The sequence below is a fragment of the Dendrobates tinctorius genome, unplaced genomic scaffold (genome assembly GCF_039654945.1).
Source record: "Dendrobates tinctorius isolate UK_male_01 unplaced genomic scaffold, ASM3965494v1 ptg000224l, whole genome shotgun sequence".
NCBI lineage: Eukaryota > Metazoa > Chordata > Amphibia > Anura > Dendrobatidae > Dendrobates > Dendrobates tinctorius.
This window is the reverse complement of record NW_027361891.1, coordinates 13,318,199-13,339,719: the sequence shown is the minus strand read 5'-3', so window position 1 is coordinate 13,339,719 and position 21,521 is coordinate 13,318,199. Positions and strand designations below refer to the sequence as shown.

Below are 21,521 nucleotides of genomic sequence, written 5' to 3'. Positions count from 1 at the left end.
AATGTACAGTGCCTTGCGAAAGTATTGGCCCCCCCTTTTCAGTTTTTGTATTTCCAAAAAAATATAAAAATAACCAATAAATTTCATTCAACTTCACAATTGTGTCCCACTTGTTGTTGATTCTTCACCAAAAATTTACATTTCGTATCTTTATGTTTGAAGCATGATATGTGGGAAAAGGTTGAAAAGTTCCAGGGGGCCGAATACTTTTGCAAGGCACTGTATTTAAACAATTTGCCTTTATGCCTGACCTTTTGTTTTTCACTTTTCTATGGTCGCATTCCAGGAGCTATAACTTTAGACAGAGTTATATAATGCCAATTTTGGAATAGATATGACTTTTTGATCACTTTTTATTTCATTTTTTTTTAGCCAATATTAACAACAATGGTAATTATGGCAGATTTCTGGGATTCACCGCATGGGCTTAAAACTGATACAGTTTTCTAAAATATGCCGTTACAAACACAGTGATGCCAAAGATATGACATTTTTTCTGGTGGTGGTTTGGGGTTTTTTTGGACAGATATACCATGTCTTTATTAAAGATGTGATTTTATGATTCTTATTTTTACATTTAAAAAAAAAAAAAAAAACACATAAAAAGGAGGACATCCTTTGATTGCATTGATAATACAATGAAGTACTTATGCATTACAGTGCAGTACCTTCCCTGTCAGTCCTTGACACTTAGCCAACCAGGAACAGCCCCCCAACAGGATCTGATTGGCTAGGGAACATACAGGACATGTCTTTGCATGTCACCCTGTAGCCATAGCAACTATTCTTTTTCCAATTTCTTGCCAAAGACTTATGGCGATCCACTGGAAATGCCCTAAACGCCCGATAGGTGTTGGACCCTTTGTATGTGGCTGTCGACAGTGGCCTCACCCAGGGGACAAAATCAGAAGTTGACAATTAGTGTCAGTCTTAAAGGCCCCATAAGTATTAGAAAAATGTCATCTGAACCCACTAATATGGGCAGGATTGGCCAACTCATGCGTTTGGGGGTCTCTCCAATTTCACCAACAGAGGATGTTGGGGGAGGAAAGAATCTGACACAATGGAGGTCCAACAAAGGATCATTTGAAACATTTTTCATTTTTTGATTCATTTCATGATTAGTAACGAGTGCAAGTGTTCGCTGACAAACACAGGCAATCTTTACATGTTTTGTGGGTTTCTAACAGCTGTGAAACATGTGGCCATGGAAACGCAACCAGGGCTGTGGAGTCGGGATAAAATGGGCCGACTCCTAAAATATATAATAAATTGGGTACAGTAGTTCAATGCAGTTTGTGGGGAATATTTTTTTCGTAAGAATTTGGGAAAGTTACGACATGTCCTATAAATGTCTGTCCTATTCCTGATCTATAAGGTCTAGACTTTTAGCTGAGATGAATCTGTGCTGCAGTTTATGTGCATGATAAGTAGTGAAGCTCCTCCTCTACAGATAAGGGGAAAAAAATAAACACGGAAGGAAAGCCTACATTCATCTCAGAACTTCTGGAGTGAACAGGAAAACAGGATTAAGGAAGGTAAGTACTTCTTAAAGCATATCTAAACTTTCAATAAACTGTGCATAAATTAATAGTCCAGTATATGTTGTCTCTGTATGCTTGATGTTTTAGTTTGTTTTTCCTCTTAGCTCATGTTTGGAGAAATTAGCTGCTCTGATGACTTATATACACTCCCTGACAGAAGTTCTGTCGCTTATCCATGTTAAAACTTACAACCTGACGTTAAATTCATCCATTGGTTGTATAAATTACTCTTTTGAAAGCTGAAACCCTCCGAAATGTGGTTTAGGTTAAGAAAATAAATTGGCATCAATGCAGAAATATTGATCATTTAATGGACACAGAATGGTCAGATTTTGGCAAGACAAAAGTTTTGTCGGCCACAGAAAGTAATGTGATATTCAAACAAATAATTAACTTAAAATACAAATATATTTTGCATAACATTGGTGAATGAAGTTGTGGTGCTATTAGAGTCAGATTTAATATTTTGTGTGACTTCCATGAGCTTGAAGGACTGCATCCATGTGGTTGATCAATGATTCATATAATTTATTAATGAAGTCATCAGGAATAGCAAAGAATGCAGTCTTACATGCCTCCCAGAGTTCATCTAGATTCTTTGGTTTTGTCCTCCAAGCTTCCTGTTTCATCCTACCCCAAACATGCTCAATGATGTTCATGTCTGGTGACTGGGCTGGCCAGTACTTGAGCATCTTGATCTTTTTTCACTGGAGGAACTTTGTTGTAGAGATGGATGTATGAGATGGAGCACCAACCTGCTGCAGAATTTGACCCCTTTTATGATTTGGAATATAAGAGGTAGCTAATACTTCTTGATATTTTAGGCTATTGATATTGTCTTCCACCTTGCAAATGTTTCGCACACCCCCATACTGAATGTAACCCCAGACCATGATCTTTCCACCACCAAATTTAACTGTTTTCTGGGTGTATTTTGGATCCATATGGGTTCCAGTGGGTCTCCTGCAGTATTTGTGGCGGCTGTGGTGTAATTCTACTGAAGATTCATTAATGTAGCCACATCTCCATTTCACCGAGACTGAACAATAAGCTATAATCAGTCACCGCTTACTGTAATCCTAGAAAAATTACATTTTATGTTTCTACAATTTATTCAGATTTTTAATGTGATGGGTCCAAAAATAAAAAAAAGCAGTGCCAGAACTACAAGGTCTAACTTCTAAGTTTTCCTGTCCTTCATACAATCTACAGTGCACATCACAGCTTTTAGGAGGCTAGAAAAGAACATTAATAATATTACTGGCCCCAGAAAAAGCAAAGACATGATAGATAAGCGAGGCGGAGGAAGCCTCAGTAGACTGCCTGCATAAAACAATATGTTTATTCTGGTGCACAGCTCTATTCCAACAGTCACATATTACTCTCTTGAACTAAATGCAATCATACTGATATAATCAGCAATTGTTCTGCTAGGGGCAAGGAATGAATTTTCTTATTTCACTTGTTCTGGGACTACCTTGAGTGTTATTAAAGTGCGAGATAGGATCTTTAATAAGTTTTATCTCTTCATTTTCAAAGCACAACAGGAGCATGGGGTGGCATTAGGAGGCGAGAGGAAATCAAACACAACATTTCCATGCAAAGAGCAAGTCGTCGCCAAACAACTTTCCGCCACAAAGACCTTTCAAACACAATACTACGCAATGACACAGACGAAGGCCAAGGACCTCCTGGGGAACTTCAGAAAGAAAAAGAAAGTCACTGGACTACTAAACATTAAAGAAAGAAATAAAGTTTGGAGGCAGACAGGGGGATACAGAATACAGAACGCAGCAGGAGACGGGCCTGGAATTTGGCCATCCTTGGGGCTTATTGTCACATCAACGATTATTTTTTGCAAGAAAGGACTTTTTTTAGCAGTCTGTTGGTCGAGTTTTCATCAGTTTTTGGTCCATATTCATTTTTACATCCATTTTTTCGCATACAACCAGCACCCACTTAATCAGCTATCACCTCCTACAGAGGCTGGATTTAGACAATGTACAGAGTGGCACACCGCAGCTCCGTAGACCGTTTACTGACTGATGAGGAGTACCATAGATCAGCTTTTGTTTTATTCAGACTCCCATGACAGCATCACGCATCAGTCAACTAAGGGTGCTGTCATGGGCTTCCGAAAAATACAGTTACCGGTAAGTAACTTAATACTTTATTTGGACTCCCATGACAGCACCCTTAGTTGACTTGTGCGTGATGCTTTCATGTGCAGTAAGTAAACTAATACCAGTAAGTATCTTAATACTTTTTCAATAGTAACTTATCAGCATTACCTGGCCGCGGCCACTAAACAGGGAATACAGTTGTGTTCCCCAATGCACAGCGTCTACAGCTCCCCACCACCGAAGGTGATAACAGCAGATTAGTGGGAATTCCTGGTGTTGAGTCACCACTGATCTTATATTGAACATAGGTCTTCAAATACAAAAGTAGTGGAAAACCCATTTGAGGCATTGGCTACATGCCTCCAAAAATTTGTTTACCCCTTTGTATAGAGGACTGAAGGAAGCCAAGGAGTGCACAGGGAGATTTTGTGATTAAGAGCTCCAGAGTTAGCATTGCGCTACCAGAATCCAGCAGTATATTTACAATGATAGAGCCAATAGTGACAAGCAGCCTGACTCCCATAAAATATTACCTATTGTTTAAATCAGACTTATATTACATGTATTTAAAAAAATGGCAATTTCCATTACAATATGTATTTGAAAAGAAAAAAACAGAAATCTTGCCAGTTTCACACTTAGCACTGAAGCCATTTTAGTCTCACACTTGATCTTTATTGAACACTTTTCAGAAGTCTCATTACTATCACAGACAGGACTACAATGGCAGTTAAAGGGAACCTGACAGCGGATAGAAGATTTCTGAATATTTTGAGAATGGACAAAGATCATTGTAAAGAGAGGGAGAGCAGTGACTTTACTTATTGTAATTAGTGCATTCTGTGAAACCAGCTGTGTATAGAGTGGTAACCGGACAGTGGATCCATGCTGCCTAAACCATGGGAAGCATGAATGAGACGCTGGCTGTAAGATTTCAGCAATGCATGTTTGACTCAATTGCTGCGGTATTTCAGAAGAAACATACTTTAAAAGCCGTCCAGGAGCCAAGCCGCACAGGCTAGTCAAAAAGGCTGGTCCCCGTGGCTTCTTAGGACCGATAGATCTCTTCCTATACACGCATGCAGGAAGACCCATCACTTAAGGGAAGTGGGTGAGGAGAAGAATGAAGGTGTAACATGAAGTGAACACATTTCTAATAGTAGTTTGTGCCATAAGGTTCATAAAGCAACTACCACAGGGGGGAGCCACCTCCATGACCAACACCGATCACTACAACAGAAGCCCATTCCGGAATCCCCTATTGCTCCGCTCATCAGCAGGCCTTACTGGGTTGTCTTCCATAACTGCTAGAGAGGAGTATGAGGAAGTAGAGCGTTTTCATTATCACCCTGATTATTCTGATGGGGGACTTAGGTACCGGGAATGCTACTAATCTTACATCTGTGAAAGAAATGGTTTATGTCTATCTCCTAGGCTGAATAAAATGCAAGAAAATAGTATTGTGGAAGAATGACCTAAGTTCTCAGTTATCAGCGGTCTACGTGTGGATATTTTTATGGCCTGATGGTTTGTCCCTTCAATTCCCAGAAATTGTCAAGGACATATTGTTTTCAAAAAAAATTTTGACGACATATTATAACCAACCTGAAATTCTGTGGATTCAGCCCAAATTCTCCAGAGAACTTCAACTCTTGAACCAGGACACGTTGATATAAGGAAAGCCCCCCCACATTTTCTCATGTAATTTATCTTGTATCCCAGGATGTATTTGACAACCCATTGCATAACCTACATTTTTGCCAATTTATTGTGTAACACCATGTTTCCATTTGATCTTGTCCTATAAAAGATAATCCTTTTGATTCAATAAACAGAGAATATTTTGGAAAGACAAGCACTCTGTCATTCTGAATTATTTCTCATATCTCTAGGTACCTGAGCTATAACCATACCAGGGGCTGGATCGAGAGAGAAAAATCCCCACTAACAATCTACTCCCTATACTGTCGAAAGGTGATAAAAATGGTTTCTGGGGGAAAAAAAACCTTAATAAACCCAAGCTTTATTTACATGACCTTCAGGTGAGAATTGTAGGAAATGTCTGCCATTTAAAGACAGAATGTTGAAGAAGGAGTCAACTGACTAAGCCTCATTCAAACGACTGCGTAACACATTCAGAGTAAAGGGCAGGGATGAGCAGACTGCGGGTCTTCAAGCACCAACTTTACAATCTCATGTTTGTCTATGAGGCGGTCAACGTGGGATTAGGAAACCAGCAGTTGGCCCGTGCACTACAGCATGTACTTCGACCATGTTCCACAGACGTCTGATTGAGGCTATAGTCATCTCGCTACAGATAGAAGATAATTCTTCTCTACACACAACTAATCCTCATAAAATAAGCAAAGTTTCATCCTCTACCAGGAGACTCCATACTTTTGGGAAGAAGTTGAAGATCATTCAAATTCTCTCTTTGAGCAGCACAATCAAGAAAGAATGACAGCAGACGTCACATTGTGGATGTTCTACAAAGCCTGCAGATGTCTGTGTTGTCTGTGCTTTCTAAGGACACGGCTGCTGGATATTGTCAGAATTACTTCATTCACAACAACACTTTGATCCTGATTTCAACAGAATATAAATTATTACTAAGGACCAAACTTAAAAGGAATGTTATATGTCTGAAAATTTGGAGAGAACAACAAACCACAGAGAATAGGTACAGAAGATACAAGAAATGAGCATGAAGAGACCAGTAGGGGGCACACATCCCTGTCAGTAACAATTAGAGGAATTAGTACACCACAATAAATGTTCATCTGCACAAAAGGAAGACAAGGCGCTTTATTTCACCAATCTGATTTACCAACGTGTGGCATCATTACAATGCTGATCATTCCTTATAATGCTACACTGCAGTACTTTCCACATCTACTGAATAAAACATTAATGACATTGAATATCATTAGGTTAGAGAATTACATCATATATGCACATGCTATGTATCAGCTGGACAGTTTGAGACTCCTGTTAGATGCCAGGCGGCAGCAGTAAGTGCTATGGCTATGTCAATTACGGATTTTCTCAAAACACTAAAATGATTGATAACATATGCTGCTCATAGGCCAACCAATATCATCCATCATGAAGATAGGTGATAGATGCATCATCATTGGGGTCCTAACGCACCGTACACTTTAGATAGCTGTCGGCAATCTGCTATCTCGGCCGTCTGTCTCAAACACAGGAGCTCTCATGTGTCCTCCATGAGAGAGCCTCTGCCAGACAGCTCAGCAGGTAACTTATCTCTTAGAGGAAAAAAAACAATTGGCTGTTCACAATCAGACATCCTAATCTTTCCCAACAATCATGTCAGGGGAGGCTCGGGGCCCTCACACACGAACTGTCGGCCAAAGTTAGTCTAATGTGCATGAGGGCCTTATGGAAGTACGTCAGCTTTCCAGGACCCTAAGCCAACCGCCTCCATGTGTTTATTCAGCCCTTCAGGAGGTAAAAAGGAGTTAGTGATGGTGACAGGAATAAGACATATATCCCAGTGTAGTAAAGTCAGATGATGGTTTATTTCAACACGTTTCAAAGTACAAAGTTATTTCTTCAGGAAAATCCACATGTATTCCTGAAGTAGTAACTCTGTACTCCGAAACACATTGAAATAAACCATCATCTGACTTTACTACACTGGGATATATGTCTTATTCCTGTCACCAGCACAGAGATTATCCACTAACTCCTTTTTACCTCCTGATGTCTGATGGTCACTTGCTGACCGTGGATATGCTCCAGCTGACTTCTACATTATATGCGGTTTTTACAGATTGAACAGGTGAGTAAACCGTAAAACTCACTGTATCTCTCGGATAAGACCCTATTTGCGCTGATCTTTCCTACAGATTCTTGGTTTACTCAGCTCTTAACATTTCTTCAAATGGTTTATCGCCATAAAATGGTTTTTATAATTGTGTGAGACGCCAGTTAATGGGTGATTAATTATGGGGCCATTCTTTCCCCAGACTAATCATCCCACTTTGGCCTGTTTCACACATCAGTTTTTTGCCTCAGTTAAAATCCGCTAAAATGGCGGACAACGGATCCGTTCTTGGACTGATGACAACGATTGTCACCGGACCGTTATTTTAACGGATCCGAGGAAGGAAGGAAGGAAGGAGAGAATTTTTTCAACGCCAGAACAGAGTTTAGGGTTAAGGCAAATCCTCCGGGCATGCGCAATGTCAAATGCGGATCCGGCCGCCAAAAAAAGTTGCATGGTCCGTTCAGGCATGTCGGCGGACGCCAAAGTTTTGGCGGATCCGCAAAAAAACGGATCGAACGGATGGCCATCCATCAAGATCCGCGGTAATGCAACTCAATGGGAAAAAAAACGGATCCGCCAAGCAAAATGGCGGATCCGTTTTTTTTTTTTGCACAACGCCGGATTTTGACGGATTTCAAAAAACTGATGTGTGAAACAGGCCTAAGAAAGATATCACAACCCAGTGACTGTACATGGCGTGCAAGAGCGGCATGAATGCCATCTCTTTGCTCATCTCTGCTTGCCTGACAATATGCAGTAAGCTAGGCGCAGGCAACCCTGGCTTCATCAGTGCACTGTACATGCACAGGGAAGCCACGGCGACACAGAACACAGCAGGCTGCGAGATTTTCAGTCCGTGGCAACAGCTGGCCGAGTCCTACATGACCGCTGCCTTCCTGAGCATGCGCAGTGCACCAATGATGCTGGCATGCTGACACATTTATATGTATGATCAAGGAGGCAGAAATGGGCAAAGAAATGGTGGTGATGTAACTCTTACAAGTCATGTCTTTCATGCCTAGAGGGGCGTAATAACAAGATAAGTGGGATAACTAGTCTGGGGAAAAAACCAACCCCACGACTACTCACCCACTAAGTATCATGCAACAAGATATATAAAACAATTTTATGGTGACAGACAAAGCAATAAGCCATCAAAAGGGGCTTGTTTGAAAGTATATTAACCCCTTAACCCCCAAGGGTGGTTTGCATGTTAATGACCGGGCCAATTTTTACAATTCTGACCACTGTCCCTTTATGAAGTAATAACTCTGAAACGCTTCCATGGATCCCGGTGATTCTGACATTGTTTTCTCATGACATATTGTACTTCATGCTAGTGGTAAAATTTCATTCATATAACTTGCGTTTATTTGTGAAAAAAAATGGAAATTTGGCAAAAATTTTGAAAATTTCACAATTTTCCAACTTTGAATTTTTATGCCCTTAAATCACACAGATATGGCACACAAAAAACTTTATAAGTAACATTTCCCACATGTTTACTTTACATCAGCACAATTTCGGAACCAAAATATTTTTGTTATAAGGGTTAAAAGCTGACCAGCGATTTCTCATTTTTACAACACCATTTTATTTTTAGGGACCACATCACATTTGAAGCCACTATGAGGGGTCTATATGATAGAAAATACCCAAAAGTGACACCATTCTAAAAACTGCACCCCTCAAGGTGTTCAAACCACATTCAAGAAGTTTATTAACCCTTCAGGTGCTTCACAGGAATTTTTTGAATGTTTAAAAAAAAAAATGAACATTTAACTTGTTTTCACAAAAAAAATTACTTCAGGTCCAATTTTTTTTTATTTTACCAAGGGTAACAGGTGAAACTGGACTGCAAAAGTTATTGTGCAATTTGTCTCGAGTACGCAAATACCGGATATGTGGGGGGAACCACTGTTTCGGCGCAAAACAGTGGAAACCCCCCACAAATGACACCATTTTGGAAACTAGACCCCCCAAGAAACTTATCTAGATATGTGGTGAGAACTTTGAACCCCCCCAAGGGCTTCACAGAAGTTTATAACGTACAGCCGTACAATTAAAAAATATTTTTTCCACAAAAAAGATCTTTTCAGCCCCAATTTTTATTTTCCCAAGGGTAACAGGACCGCAAAAGTTATTGTGCAATTTGTCCTGAGTACGCCAATACCCCACATGTGGGGGTAAACAACTATTTGGGCGCATGGCAGAGCTTGGAAGGGAAGCAGCGCCATTTGACTTTTTTGGCTGGAATTGAGATCGGACGCCATGTCGCGTTTGGAAAGCCCCTGATGTGCCTGAACAGTGGAAATCCCCCACAAATGACCCCATTTTGGAAACTAGATGCCCCAAGAAACTTATCTAGATGTGTGGTGAGCACTTTGAACCCTGCAAGGGCTTCACAGAAGTTTATAACGCCCAGGCGTGAAAATAAAAAAAATATATATTTTTTCCACAAACATGATCTTTTAGTCCCCTATTTTTTTATTTTCCCAAGGGTAAAAGGAGAAATTGTTGCTGTCCAATTTGCCCTGAGTATGCTGATATCCCATATGTGGGAGAAAACTACTGTTTGGGCACACGTCGAGGCTCGGAAGGGAAGTAGTGACGTTTTGGATTGCAGACTTTGATGGAATGGTCTGCGGGTGTCATGTTGCATTTGGAGAGCCCTTGATGTGCCTAAACTGTGGAAACCCCCCACAAGTGATTCCATTTTGGAAACCAGACACCCCAAGGAACTTACGTAGATGTGTGGTGAGCACTTTGAACCCCCAAGTGCTTCACAGAAGTTTATAACGTGGAGCGATAAAAAAAAAAAAAAATAATTTTTTCCACAAAAATGATATTTTTCCACCAAATTTTTATTTTCCCAAGGGTAACAGGAGAAATTGGACCCCAAAAGTTGTTGTGCAATTGGTAGGTAGATACCCCATATGTGGGGGTAAACCACTGTTTGGGCGCATGGCAGAGCTTGGAAGGGACGGAGCACCGTTTGACTTTTTCAACGCAGAATTGGCTGGAATTGAGATCAGACGCCATGTTGCGTTGGGAGAGCACCTGATGTGCCTAAACAGTGGAAACCCCCCAATTCTAACTCCAACCCTAACACCAACACACCCCTAACCCTAATCTCAGGCCTAACCCTAGTCGTAAGCCTAATGGGAAAATGGAAATAAATACATTTTTTTTTAATTTTATTATTTTTCCCTTACTAAGGGGGTGATAAAGGGGGGTTTGATTTAGTATGAAGACGGGAGGCGCTGGACCGGACCGTGACACCCACCGCACCCGCACCCGACCCCGTCCCCCGGGTGAGTATAATCTAACTTGTTTTTCTTCTCTTTCAGGTTACATCGGGGGACTTAGCTACAGAATTACAGAATGCTGTAGATAAGCCCCTGATGGTGGTGGCCACAGCTTATAGGCTGAAAATGGGGTGACAGATTCCCTTTAAGTGTTGAATAAAGATATGAGGGTGGTTTAGGGGACCTGAAGAAGCTGACAGGTTTCTGTGTGTCCTGGCTGAATGGAGTGATCGAGCACGCACACACTTCAATCAATAACTATAGATGGACCAAAATCGCTAAGTGCCAGACTCTGTCAGCCCCATACATTTTATAAGACTGTGAATGGAGTGCTAATGCAAAGGGGTCACAGCTTCATTAAAGTGGGAGGACCCCAGTGATAATACAGTTATTATATACATATATGATAATGCCCAGTATCAGAGAACGAGACAAGGCGGTGACCATGGTCCAAAAACGCCTTGTGCATGGATTACCACTCCATATGCTAATCTTAAAAAGGAGAAAACGGAGTAACGGATCCAAAATATATGCAAAAGTATAAATTTTATTAGTACTCACATCAAGTGCTGACAAGTATACAAGTTGACTAAAATAGGGGGGATAAGCCCCAATGATACAACAATCAGGACAGACAAGGACAGGGTAAATAAAATGATACCAGTGCTCGAAATCTACATGGCACAACGTTCAGTCAGCCCATGGGCATTGCACATAACAGACATATGTCTAATGGTAAAAGATAGTCAAATATGGCATACTCAATTGAATGTGTATTGTACATAGTTGTACATGTCTAGAGCGCAAAAAAAAAAAACCATCCAGAGGGGTCAATGTGCAAGTCCAATGGACACTGAACATAAATGAATCAATGACATGTGAAAGGATTCTTAAATAGTTAATAACATATGTATCAGCATATCAAAACTGCGCAATTGTGCCAGAGAGAACCCGGGAGACGACCCGCCCAGCGGTCCAAATGACCGAAGTGTGGAAACAAGTAAAGGCAGGCTGCTTACCGGGGAGCAGAGGAGGTGAAGGCCCATGCAACGACCCCCGACGTACGTTTCGCGCCAAGCCACAGGCGCTTTATCTCCCTTGATAAAGCGCCTGTGGCGGGCGCGAAACGTACGTCGGGGGTCGTTGCATGGGCCTTCACCTCCTCTGCTCCCCGGTAAGCAGCCTGCCTTTACTTGTTTCCACACTTCGGTCATTTGGACCGCTGGGCGGTCGTCTCCCGGGTTCTCTCTGGCACAATTGCGCAGTTTTGATATGCTGATACATATGTTATTAACTATTTAAGAATCCTTTCACATGTCATTGATTCATTTATGTTCAGTGTCCATTGGACTTGCACATTGACCCCTCTGGATGTTTTTTTTTTGTTTTGTTTTTTTTTTTTTTTGCGCTTTAGACATGTACAACTATGTACAATACACATTAAATTGAGTATGCCATATTTGACTATCTTTTACCATTAGACATATGTCTTATGTGCAATGCCCATGGGCTGACTGAACGTTGTGCCATGTAGATTTCGAGCACTGGTATCATTTTATTTACCCTGTCCTTGTCTGTCCTGATTGTTGTATCATTGGGGCTTATCCCCCCTATTTTAGTCAACTTGTATACTTGTCAGCACTTGATGTGAGTACTAATAAAATTTATACTTTTGCATATATTTTGGATCCGTTACTCCGTTTTCTCCTTTTTAAGATTATTATATACAGTATATTTTTTTCCTACCACCAATAACCAAAAGAGAATCACTGACATATCCATCCAAAGCATTCATAGATATTTATTTGATGAGCAATGGTAGACTATGAGGAGTATAAGCTGCTAGTTCAGCCGACACTAAGGAAAAAGGAATATTAACACTGAATACACAACCATGGTACTAGGTATAAAAAAAGGTGGGAGACAGAAAACAGATGTGGTGCATGCCACCCTGCTCTTACTAACCATTCAATATCCTCAAAGCTTGCTAAAAAGTTAGGCAAAGGACTTTAAAGGTTACGCAAAACTGAAGAGTACCATAAGTTGCGTTTTGGGCAGAGTTACTGTTCAGTAATGCAGTGGAGACTATATACAAGTTGCAGGAACTGATGAATGATTTACTAGACACAATTAGGTTATCCTTCTGTCTTCTAGATGTTGATTTCTTAATGTACCCAGATGTGTCGTTATGTCTAAAAAGTTGAGAACGTTTGAAGTACAGAAGAAAACTTTGTGATGACAGTCACTCCTCTATTAATAGTTATATAGGTTGCGATTCAAAGAGAACAGGAAAGGCCTAAAGCAGAATGTGATACTTACTCACACAGCACCACATATTTTTCAAGGCACTCAAGCAGAAGCTCGCTTCCTCCTTGATGGAAGTGGAGAGCTGGAAGGATAACATCATCCTTCAAGCAGAAAACAAAATAAGACCAGCCCATGCCTTCTTTGTTCTGTTTAATTGACTTGAGGTCGGTCAGGCTGAAGAGAAATGACCATTTGCTCTGGCTATCTATCGGACTTTGGACACCTAAGAAAAAGTTTGAAGAAACAAAAACAAAGAAATTTGTTAGAAAAACCTGAGGCAGAAGGTCAGTAGGCCACAATGATGTCTAAATTAAACAAATATCAAATGATACAACTATTATGCAGTATTTGTAGTGAAAAATGTATATGTAAGATTGTATGACCAGCAGTAATTAACATCTGTCTTTAAGGGCCCGTTACACATAGCGATATCGCTAGCAATATCGCTGTAACGTCACTGGTTTTGTGACGTAGCAGCGATATTGCTAGCGATATCGCTACATGTGATACTTACCTCCGACAGTCTCCCCCGCTGATTATCGCTGATCGCACGAGAACGTCCTGGACGCGGGCGGGTCGACGTCCGGATCGCCTCGTCTGACAGGTAAGTAGCGACTCCCGATCGCTGCTATGTTGCTGGTGAGATCTGCCTGTATGGCAGCTCACTAGCTACCACTTAGCGATGCACCAGCAAACCTGACCGGGTCATATCTTGGTCGGGATCGCTGGTGCATCACTAAGTGTAACGGTACCCTTACACTGCAGCTCTCCACACAGGTCAAGACCTCATGTTATCCTGAGAAGGCAGTCTCCTGTCTCCAATCTCACCAGGGGGCTTTAATGAGAACCACAAGTGTCAACATTTCACACCCTCCAGCTCTTTTGAAGAAGAGATGTCAATTGGAGAATGACACTATCTATGAGAAAGGTTACACAAAGAGTTTAAGAGAAAAAATAATGTATTCATGGGTAAAACAGCCATGGTCCAGTCACAAACCAGCAATTAGAATATTAACATGAGAGGCTGGTCTAGAAATTGGATTCCCAAGTCACAGCTATAATTTAGTCCTACACACAAAGATAAGAGTTCACAGTGATGGGCAGCCTAGCTGTTGTGATCCATTTCATATTGCCCCCTCCCTCTGGGACAAAGAATCAGGATGCAAAGTTCGATATTTCTGTAAGTTTTCTCCCTTTTATCGCTGTTTTGCATATTTGTATGTCACTTTTTATTTCCATTTTTATATTGTTTTATTGTAAGCACTGTACCTTTTATATTAATGCTTAAAACTTTAATAAGTCTGAACCTTGTTGCTCTAAAGAATCCATAGCCTTAGAGTGTGTGCTCCTAGTGATTGGCACATAGTAGTAGCAGTACTTCCGGGACTCATCGCCCGTGTGTTCGGTGAGTGGTGGCAGCGTGTATGAGCGGGGTGTGTGGTCTGTGTTGGGGTGTGATTTATGCTCCCACTGCAGTATAGAATACAGGTTGAATGCTGGACTGAGTGAGAGGAGACAGATTAACCCTTGCAGGCGCAACCCCAAGTCACGTGGTGAGAAGCGGGTACGTGACATTCTTCCTTGGCGTGTTTAACATCACAATCTAAGTAGAAAAAGGAAAAGGCCAACATGGCGGGCAGCTTGCAGCTGCAGCAATCTTCTACTGCTTTGACTGCAATGGGAGACCAAACAAGCTAGATCCTGTCTCATTAGTCAAGAAAGGAATAGGAAAAAGAACTATTTTCTATACAATAAAAAAGTTTGAGGACACTAGCAGACTGACCAAAAGGTAAATGCTATTGCTTGTTACCTCACATATTCCTAGGCTAATCTACTCAATTAGTTATTATGGACAGAAATTAAGATGCATCTCAATTACTGAAAACGTCTGATGCTCATCACATGGGGTTTGGGCTCCAGGGCCCATTCTGTAAAAGGAATCTGCTAAAGAGCATGCAGCAGTAAAGATGAGCAGGAGGGCGACCACAGAACACCAATATGGCCTCTGAACCAGGGTACTGTAAATCGACTCGCTCATCACTATGGAGCAGCTTGGAATCCTGTAGGTTTCTCACTGCATTACATGTCACAGCTGAAAATGGCTGAGAAACCCATCAGTGACATTCAGAACTCCCAAAAATAAGAAGGTGATCACATTTCTCTGTGTTGTAATCAGCCTTCTAGTAGTTTGGCTATAATAAATGGTGAAGGTCTCGGAACCAAAACGCCCAATAATGCTTACGTCTTACATGTCTCTGATACATCAGAAGTGTTTCCAAAATTGTCAATATATGTATAACAATCTTAAGAAAATATCTTAAAACTATAGTCGAGGAAAGTGTTAGGATGTGTGCACACGCTGCGGATTCTGCTGCAGATCCGCAGCGGATTTGGTCCTGCGGGTGTATGTACAGTACCATTATAATCAATGGAAAATGAAACCCGCAGTGCACACGGTGTGGAATTTTCCGTGCGGTTTCAAATCTGCAGCATGTCAATTCTTTGTGCAGATTCCACTGCGGTTTGGCACCTGCTCCATGGCAGGTGTCAAACTGCAGGGGAAACCCACAGGCTAAACTGCAGAAAATCTGCAGATAAACCGTAGGTCTTTTGACATGCGGTTTTACTTGCGGATTTAAACAAATCAGCGTGGAAAATTACACAGCAGAATTCGCAGGGTGTGTGCACACGCTGCGGATTCTGCTGCAGATCCGCAGAGGTTTTGGCCCTGCGGATCCGCAGCAGTTTTTGTTGCGGTGTACAGTACCTTTATATTCTATGGAAATCAAAAACTGCAGTGCACACACTGCGGATTTTTCTGCGCGGATTTGCTGCGGTTTCAAAAACGCAGCATGTCACTTCTTTGTGCGGAATCCGCAGCGGTTTTACACCTGCTCCATTGTAGAGGTGTCAAATCGCAGGGGCAAACCGCAGACTAATCCGCAGATAAACTGCAGAACTTTTGACCTGCGAATTTTGCAAAATCTGGGCGAAAAAATCTGCAGCAGAATCCGCAGCATGTGCACTCACCCTTAGGCTGAGTGCAGACGGACTTTTTGGCCCTGCGGATTTTTCCGCGCAGAATGGAAGAAATCCGCAGATCAAATGACCTGCATTTTTCCTGCGGATTTCTTCCATTTTTCATGCGGTTTTTGTGCGGCTTTCCATTGCGGTTTTCCCACTGCGGATTTTAGACAGGGGAGATGGAAAACCGCACAAAAGAAGTAACATGCTGCGGATTTTGTACCGCGGGAAAACCGCGCGGAAAAATCTGCAGCGTCTGCACAGCGTTTTTTTTTTTCCATTGATTTTAAGGCTACTGTACATCACAATGCGGATATGCAACGTTTCTGAGCGGTAAAATCCGCTGCGGATCCGCTGCAAATCTGCATCGTGTGCACACAGCCTTAAAGCCTTGTTCTCGTCTTGTACATTTATGGTATATTCACAGGATGTGCCATACATGTATAGTAGATAGGACCACCTGGAGAGCGACGCCACATCATGTGCAGCTCTCAATGGAGAAGGTGGTCAGAATTCCCATACAAATGAATGGAGAGAATCAAACATGTATCGGTGGCATGAGTCACAGCACCGTTCTCAAGATACTCTACATTTCTGGCACATCCTGGGGTATACATAAATGTAGGAGATGGAAGTCCTCTTTTGAGACATGTTTACGCTGTGGATGGGTTTACGTGGCAATACTACTAAAAGTGAAAGGTAAGAGATACAAGAGAAATATTTGAAGGGGTAAAGGGGTCCAATTATCATCCCTTTCAGCAGCTGACAGGCTAACTTCAAGGAGCCCCCACAAACAGCAAGGGGAAATAATGACAGTCAATCACAGCAAAACCACCTTTGTCCTCCTCCAAAACCATGTTTTCCCTGCTTGAATGAAGTGGTGGTCATGCACACTATCACTGCATTCATTGTTTATAGATTTTTAAACCCTATATGTCAGACAGATGTTAATAAGTCATAATACATTATTATATTGAGTATAAAAAAAACTTGGGGTGTGCCCTGGTAAGGCAAGTGGGCAACAGCACAGGTCCTGCAAAAATCCTTCTCTAGAGGTAATACCCCACCAAATCTTGGATTGTGCACATGCTGCTATGTAGTGTGCCTTATTCAATTTCTCCAGTCAGGAAGCTCTGCATCCTGTGACAGACAAAAGTTGGCCTCAAAAGTTTGTGGATGGCGAGACCATGGTGAGGATGCTCGGGAGCAACAACGAGTATGGATTGGCACAGAAAGAGCATCCCAATATCCTCTCCTAAATCTCTGGCTAGACGTTATGCACTGGTCCTGCTCTCAGAGGGATGGTTGGCACAGCGGACTGATCGTGTTGTTCTGGAGGTGCCAGACCACTCGAATGAGCCCCCGACATATTACTAGAAACCTCGATCTTGCAGAGTGGAGAGGCACCAACGGATGCAACACTTTGCGACAAACCAAGTCACCTTTTCCTCTGTGGGGTTTTCGAAAGACCTTTTCTCACAGATTAGATGGTGTTTGGTTGTACAGCAGCGAGGTAACTGACAGTCGCAAGCAGTTCTGTGAAATATCTACTTGCTGAATATGACAGGAGGAAATATTATTAGAAGTAGAGAGGGCACGAGTGGTATTGAAAAAGATCCTCATTCTGGACCATATACCCAGCAAGGAAGATCAGTTACACCAGGCACCGCTGCTAAACTAGCCAATGTCATCAAGACACCCGGCAAAAATACTTAACTACCTCCCTGGAGGATATTGCAGATCTGGAATGTTGGGGAAAAGTATTAAGGGAGAAACAGATGAAGAATCTACTCTTACAGAGTCTGACCCCACATCCTCTATTAATTTAAAATTAGTGGTCCTCACACTCGCTAATGTAATCTTGTCCATTATACATACCGATTAATCATGCTTTCAGCCCGCAAGATGCACCACGCGCACTAATATATGTCGAATGGTGTTGAAATTTACAAATTCCACTGGGCAACTGAGAAGAGAAAGCTTTTTGCAGTATAGTATGGGAATACCTTTGGGATGTGCTTCAGAAATTTGGTTTCAGTTCACAATTTATGATTTGAATACAATTATTACATCTTCACCCCTCAGCCAGTATTAGTGAATGGTTGCCTCTCTAATCACTCTAGTTAGAAATCGGTACAGGAGTTTTTCTCCTATTCTTTTAGTATTTGCAATTGAACCCCTGGCAGTCATTACCACGAGACACTTTGTGGAAATAAATGGTTTTAGGAGAGCTACTTTGGAGTACAGGGTTGCATTACACATGATGACCTTGCTTTGTTGGGTTTTTTAGAAGCTAGGGAGTTACTACAAATTACAACGGAGGTCATAGGAAAGTTTGGGTTATGCTCTGGCTTAGTCATAAATTGGTCAAAATCGGATCGTGGCTAAGTAGCGGCGGCGAAAGGACGCACTGAGAGAGAGCTCCAGGAATCCTGAAGCTATCCGTTCAGTGGACCCTCACCACCGCGACCTACCTGCCTGTCTCCGGACCTCCCTGGACTCCGGACACTCCTGGACCCCCCGTGGGAGAGCGCTGCTGGGCTTCTGTGTGCTGGCGGCAGTAAAAAGCTGGGGCAGCCGGCGGGGCCTGCACGAGGTGGCGGCAATCTTTGGAAGCACACGCTCTGCCTGTGAGAGACGCGGTGCTGGTCCCCATTGCTGCAGCGCTGACGGGTGGTGAGCACATATCCTGAAACAACTGTGGAGGACAAGCGGTGAGTGCCCTGAAAGATTGGGCCCCGCGTTCCGCCTCCTCGCTACGTCACCTAGCCTGCTGGTGCTATTACTTTAAGGGCCTGGGTCCCTTCCTGGGTGCTTTCCTTGTGGGGCGCTGTGGTCCCCCCCCCCCCGGGTTATAAGGGCCCTTATTTTCTGCTCGGAGCCGGACATTGCCTCCCTACGTGGCCCTACAGATCTGTCACCTTTGGGGCTCTGCTGCCACTATATGATAGCCCAGCTACGCCTATAATAGAGGACTCCAGAGTGCACTGTTCTCAATATCCGGCTGTGCCACATTGCTATTAAAATGAGTCGCTCTAAGGGATCAGGAGCAGCTGAAAGACTGAAAGAGTATGCTAGAAAAGATCATTCTGATGTTTCAAGACCCCTTAAAAATAACCCCTCACAGGCTCAGTGTAAAAACCGCTCTTCTGGAAGTGAGGAGGAGAGTGAGCAAGAGGAATTAACCCTTAAACAGACGTCTGAACAACTGATGAAGGCCATCTCCTTAACCAGGACATCTCTGACTGGGAAGATAGAGGACGTGTACACTGAGGTGGGGCGTCTCCGACAAGATATGCAAGCCATGAGGGGCCGTATTACGGAGGTGGAGACATGGGTATCCCAGGTAGAAGATACCATCACACCTATGGAAGCCAAATTAACGAAAGTGGCAGGCTCTATAAATGCATGGAGGCAAAAAGTAGATGACCTGGAGAACAGAATGCGTCGGAAAAATATCCGAGTTATTGGGCTCCCAGAACGTTCGGAGGGTCAACACCCGGAGCAATTTCTGGAAGATTGGCTCAAAACCACTCTGGGAGACGAATTCTCCCCAACATTTGCGGTGGAGCGGGCCCACAGAGTCCCCACTAGGCCTCTTCCTCCTGGAGCCCCACCTAGACCTTTTCTGGCACGTCTCCTTAACTGCAGGGACAAGGATGTGGTTCTGCGTTTGGCACGGCTAAAAAGCCCCATCAAGTTCAACAACGCCACGATCTCGATTTTCCCAGACTTCTCCATGGAACTTCAGAAACAACGGGCATAGTTCATGGAGGTCAAAAAGAGTCTCCGGGAGAGGAATGTTATGTACTCGATTATTTATCCGGCCCGGTTTCGGATGGTCCATGAGGGTTCCACCTTGTTTTTTACGGATCCAGTGGAGGTGACTGAGTGGCTACGGTCCCACAAAGGGTCTGCTGCAAAGGAATCCTAGTGCATATATTGCTAGCCAGTACCTTTGCATTAATGGTCTGATTGGTGCTCTATCCGCAAGCGTCCAATTACCAACAATACCGGACACTGTGCTCAGTGATGGTATCCCCTTGTTTGCTTAATGACGGGAGTATAAGACTTTGCTCCCATATTGTTTGTTGTTTATTTACCTTGTTTTTTCTCTATAGTGGTTTTATATGATTTTTAGGTAAGATACGCAGCCAACGACAATTTTCATCTTTAGGTGATGGCTCTAAATTTTACCTGGGTAATGATATGCCCCATATTCAGCAGAGTAAAACATGGGGTCTGAGTCGATATGTATGACATGGAATGTGAGGGGTATAAACACTCCCCGGAAAAAGATTAAGGTTTTCTCGCACGCCAGACATTATCACCCTCATATTGTGGCCTTGGTGGAGACGCACCTGACCAGGGATACAGCTCGGTGCGTGCAGAAGCCTTGGGTACAATGGTCTGTTCATTCATTTCACACTAGCTACTCGAGAGGGGTTTCACTGTTGGTACATAGAGACGTTAGATGGGAAGCCAGGGAGACTCGGAGGGATCCTGAAGGTCGCTTTGTTTTTGTGAATGCACTGATAAATACTAGGGAATATGTAATCCTATGTATTTATAACCCCCCTCCGGCTAGTAAGTCCCTCCTTCAAAAGGCAATGAGTTTTGCCCTGGATTATCCAGATGCGGATGTTATTTGTATGGGAGATTTCAATATGGTTATAAACAACTGCCTTGATAAATTGAGATTGGATGATGGAATGACTGGGGGGGGCCTCTTCGCTGACTACAACTTCGCTGTCACTGTTTATGGGGGATGGCGGGTGGCTGGATTTGTGGAGGATGCGTCACCCTGAGTTAAGAGAATATACCTGTCACTCGTCCACTAAACGCTCTCTGTCGCGCATAGATTACATATTTGGTTCTAGCGGTCTGGCGATGTGGGTGGATAACATAGAGCATGGCACCAGGGGGATCTCAGATCATAGCCTGGTCATTCTGAAACTTAAATATGGACAATTAAACAATGGGATAGTTTGGAAGTTGAATCCTTCCTGGATAAAAGTTAATAGTGTCCCCTGATAGAACGATTAATCAGTTGCATTGTTTTATCGCGTCTCATGCGGAACCTCAAGATATTAATTTATTTTGGGATGCCCTTAAGGCATATTTGAGGGGTTGTCTGTCCTCCACGATCTCTTATATTAAGCGGGTAACCTCAAGGAAGGATGAGGAAATGGAACGACGACTGAAAGACTCAGAGGCTACATATATATCTAACCAAACTAGTGGCAATAGGATTGAGTGGTTGGCTGCCCAGAGGTTATACGCCCAGCATATAGACACTAAATCTAAGCGTAAACTATTCTTTACCCGTCAATCTTATTCTGAACTGGGAAACCAGGCAAATAAGTTTTTGGCCTATTTGGTACGCCAACACAATACCTCCAATATAATACTGCAGATTCGT

At 42.6% G+C, this 21,521-nt stretch overlaps 1 protein-coding gene across 2 annotated transcripts in view; it reads right to left on the bottom strand.

Moving 5' to 3' along the window:
- TBC1D15 (TBC1 domain family member 15) overlaps positions 1–21,521 on the bottom strand; it is a 231,914-nt gene that overhangs the window by 129,274 nt on the left and 81,119 nt on the right. For both annotated transcript variants that reach the window (XM_073555537.1, XM_073555536.1), the window contains one exon: positions 13,088–13,298. In XM_073555537.1, coding sequence (XP_073411638.1) covers positions 13,088–13,298 — 211 coding nt within the window. The remainder of the gene's footprint in view (positions 1–13,087; positions 13,299–21,521) is intronic.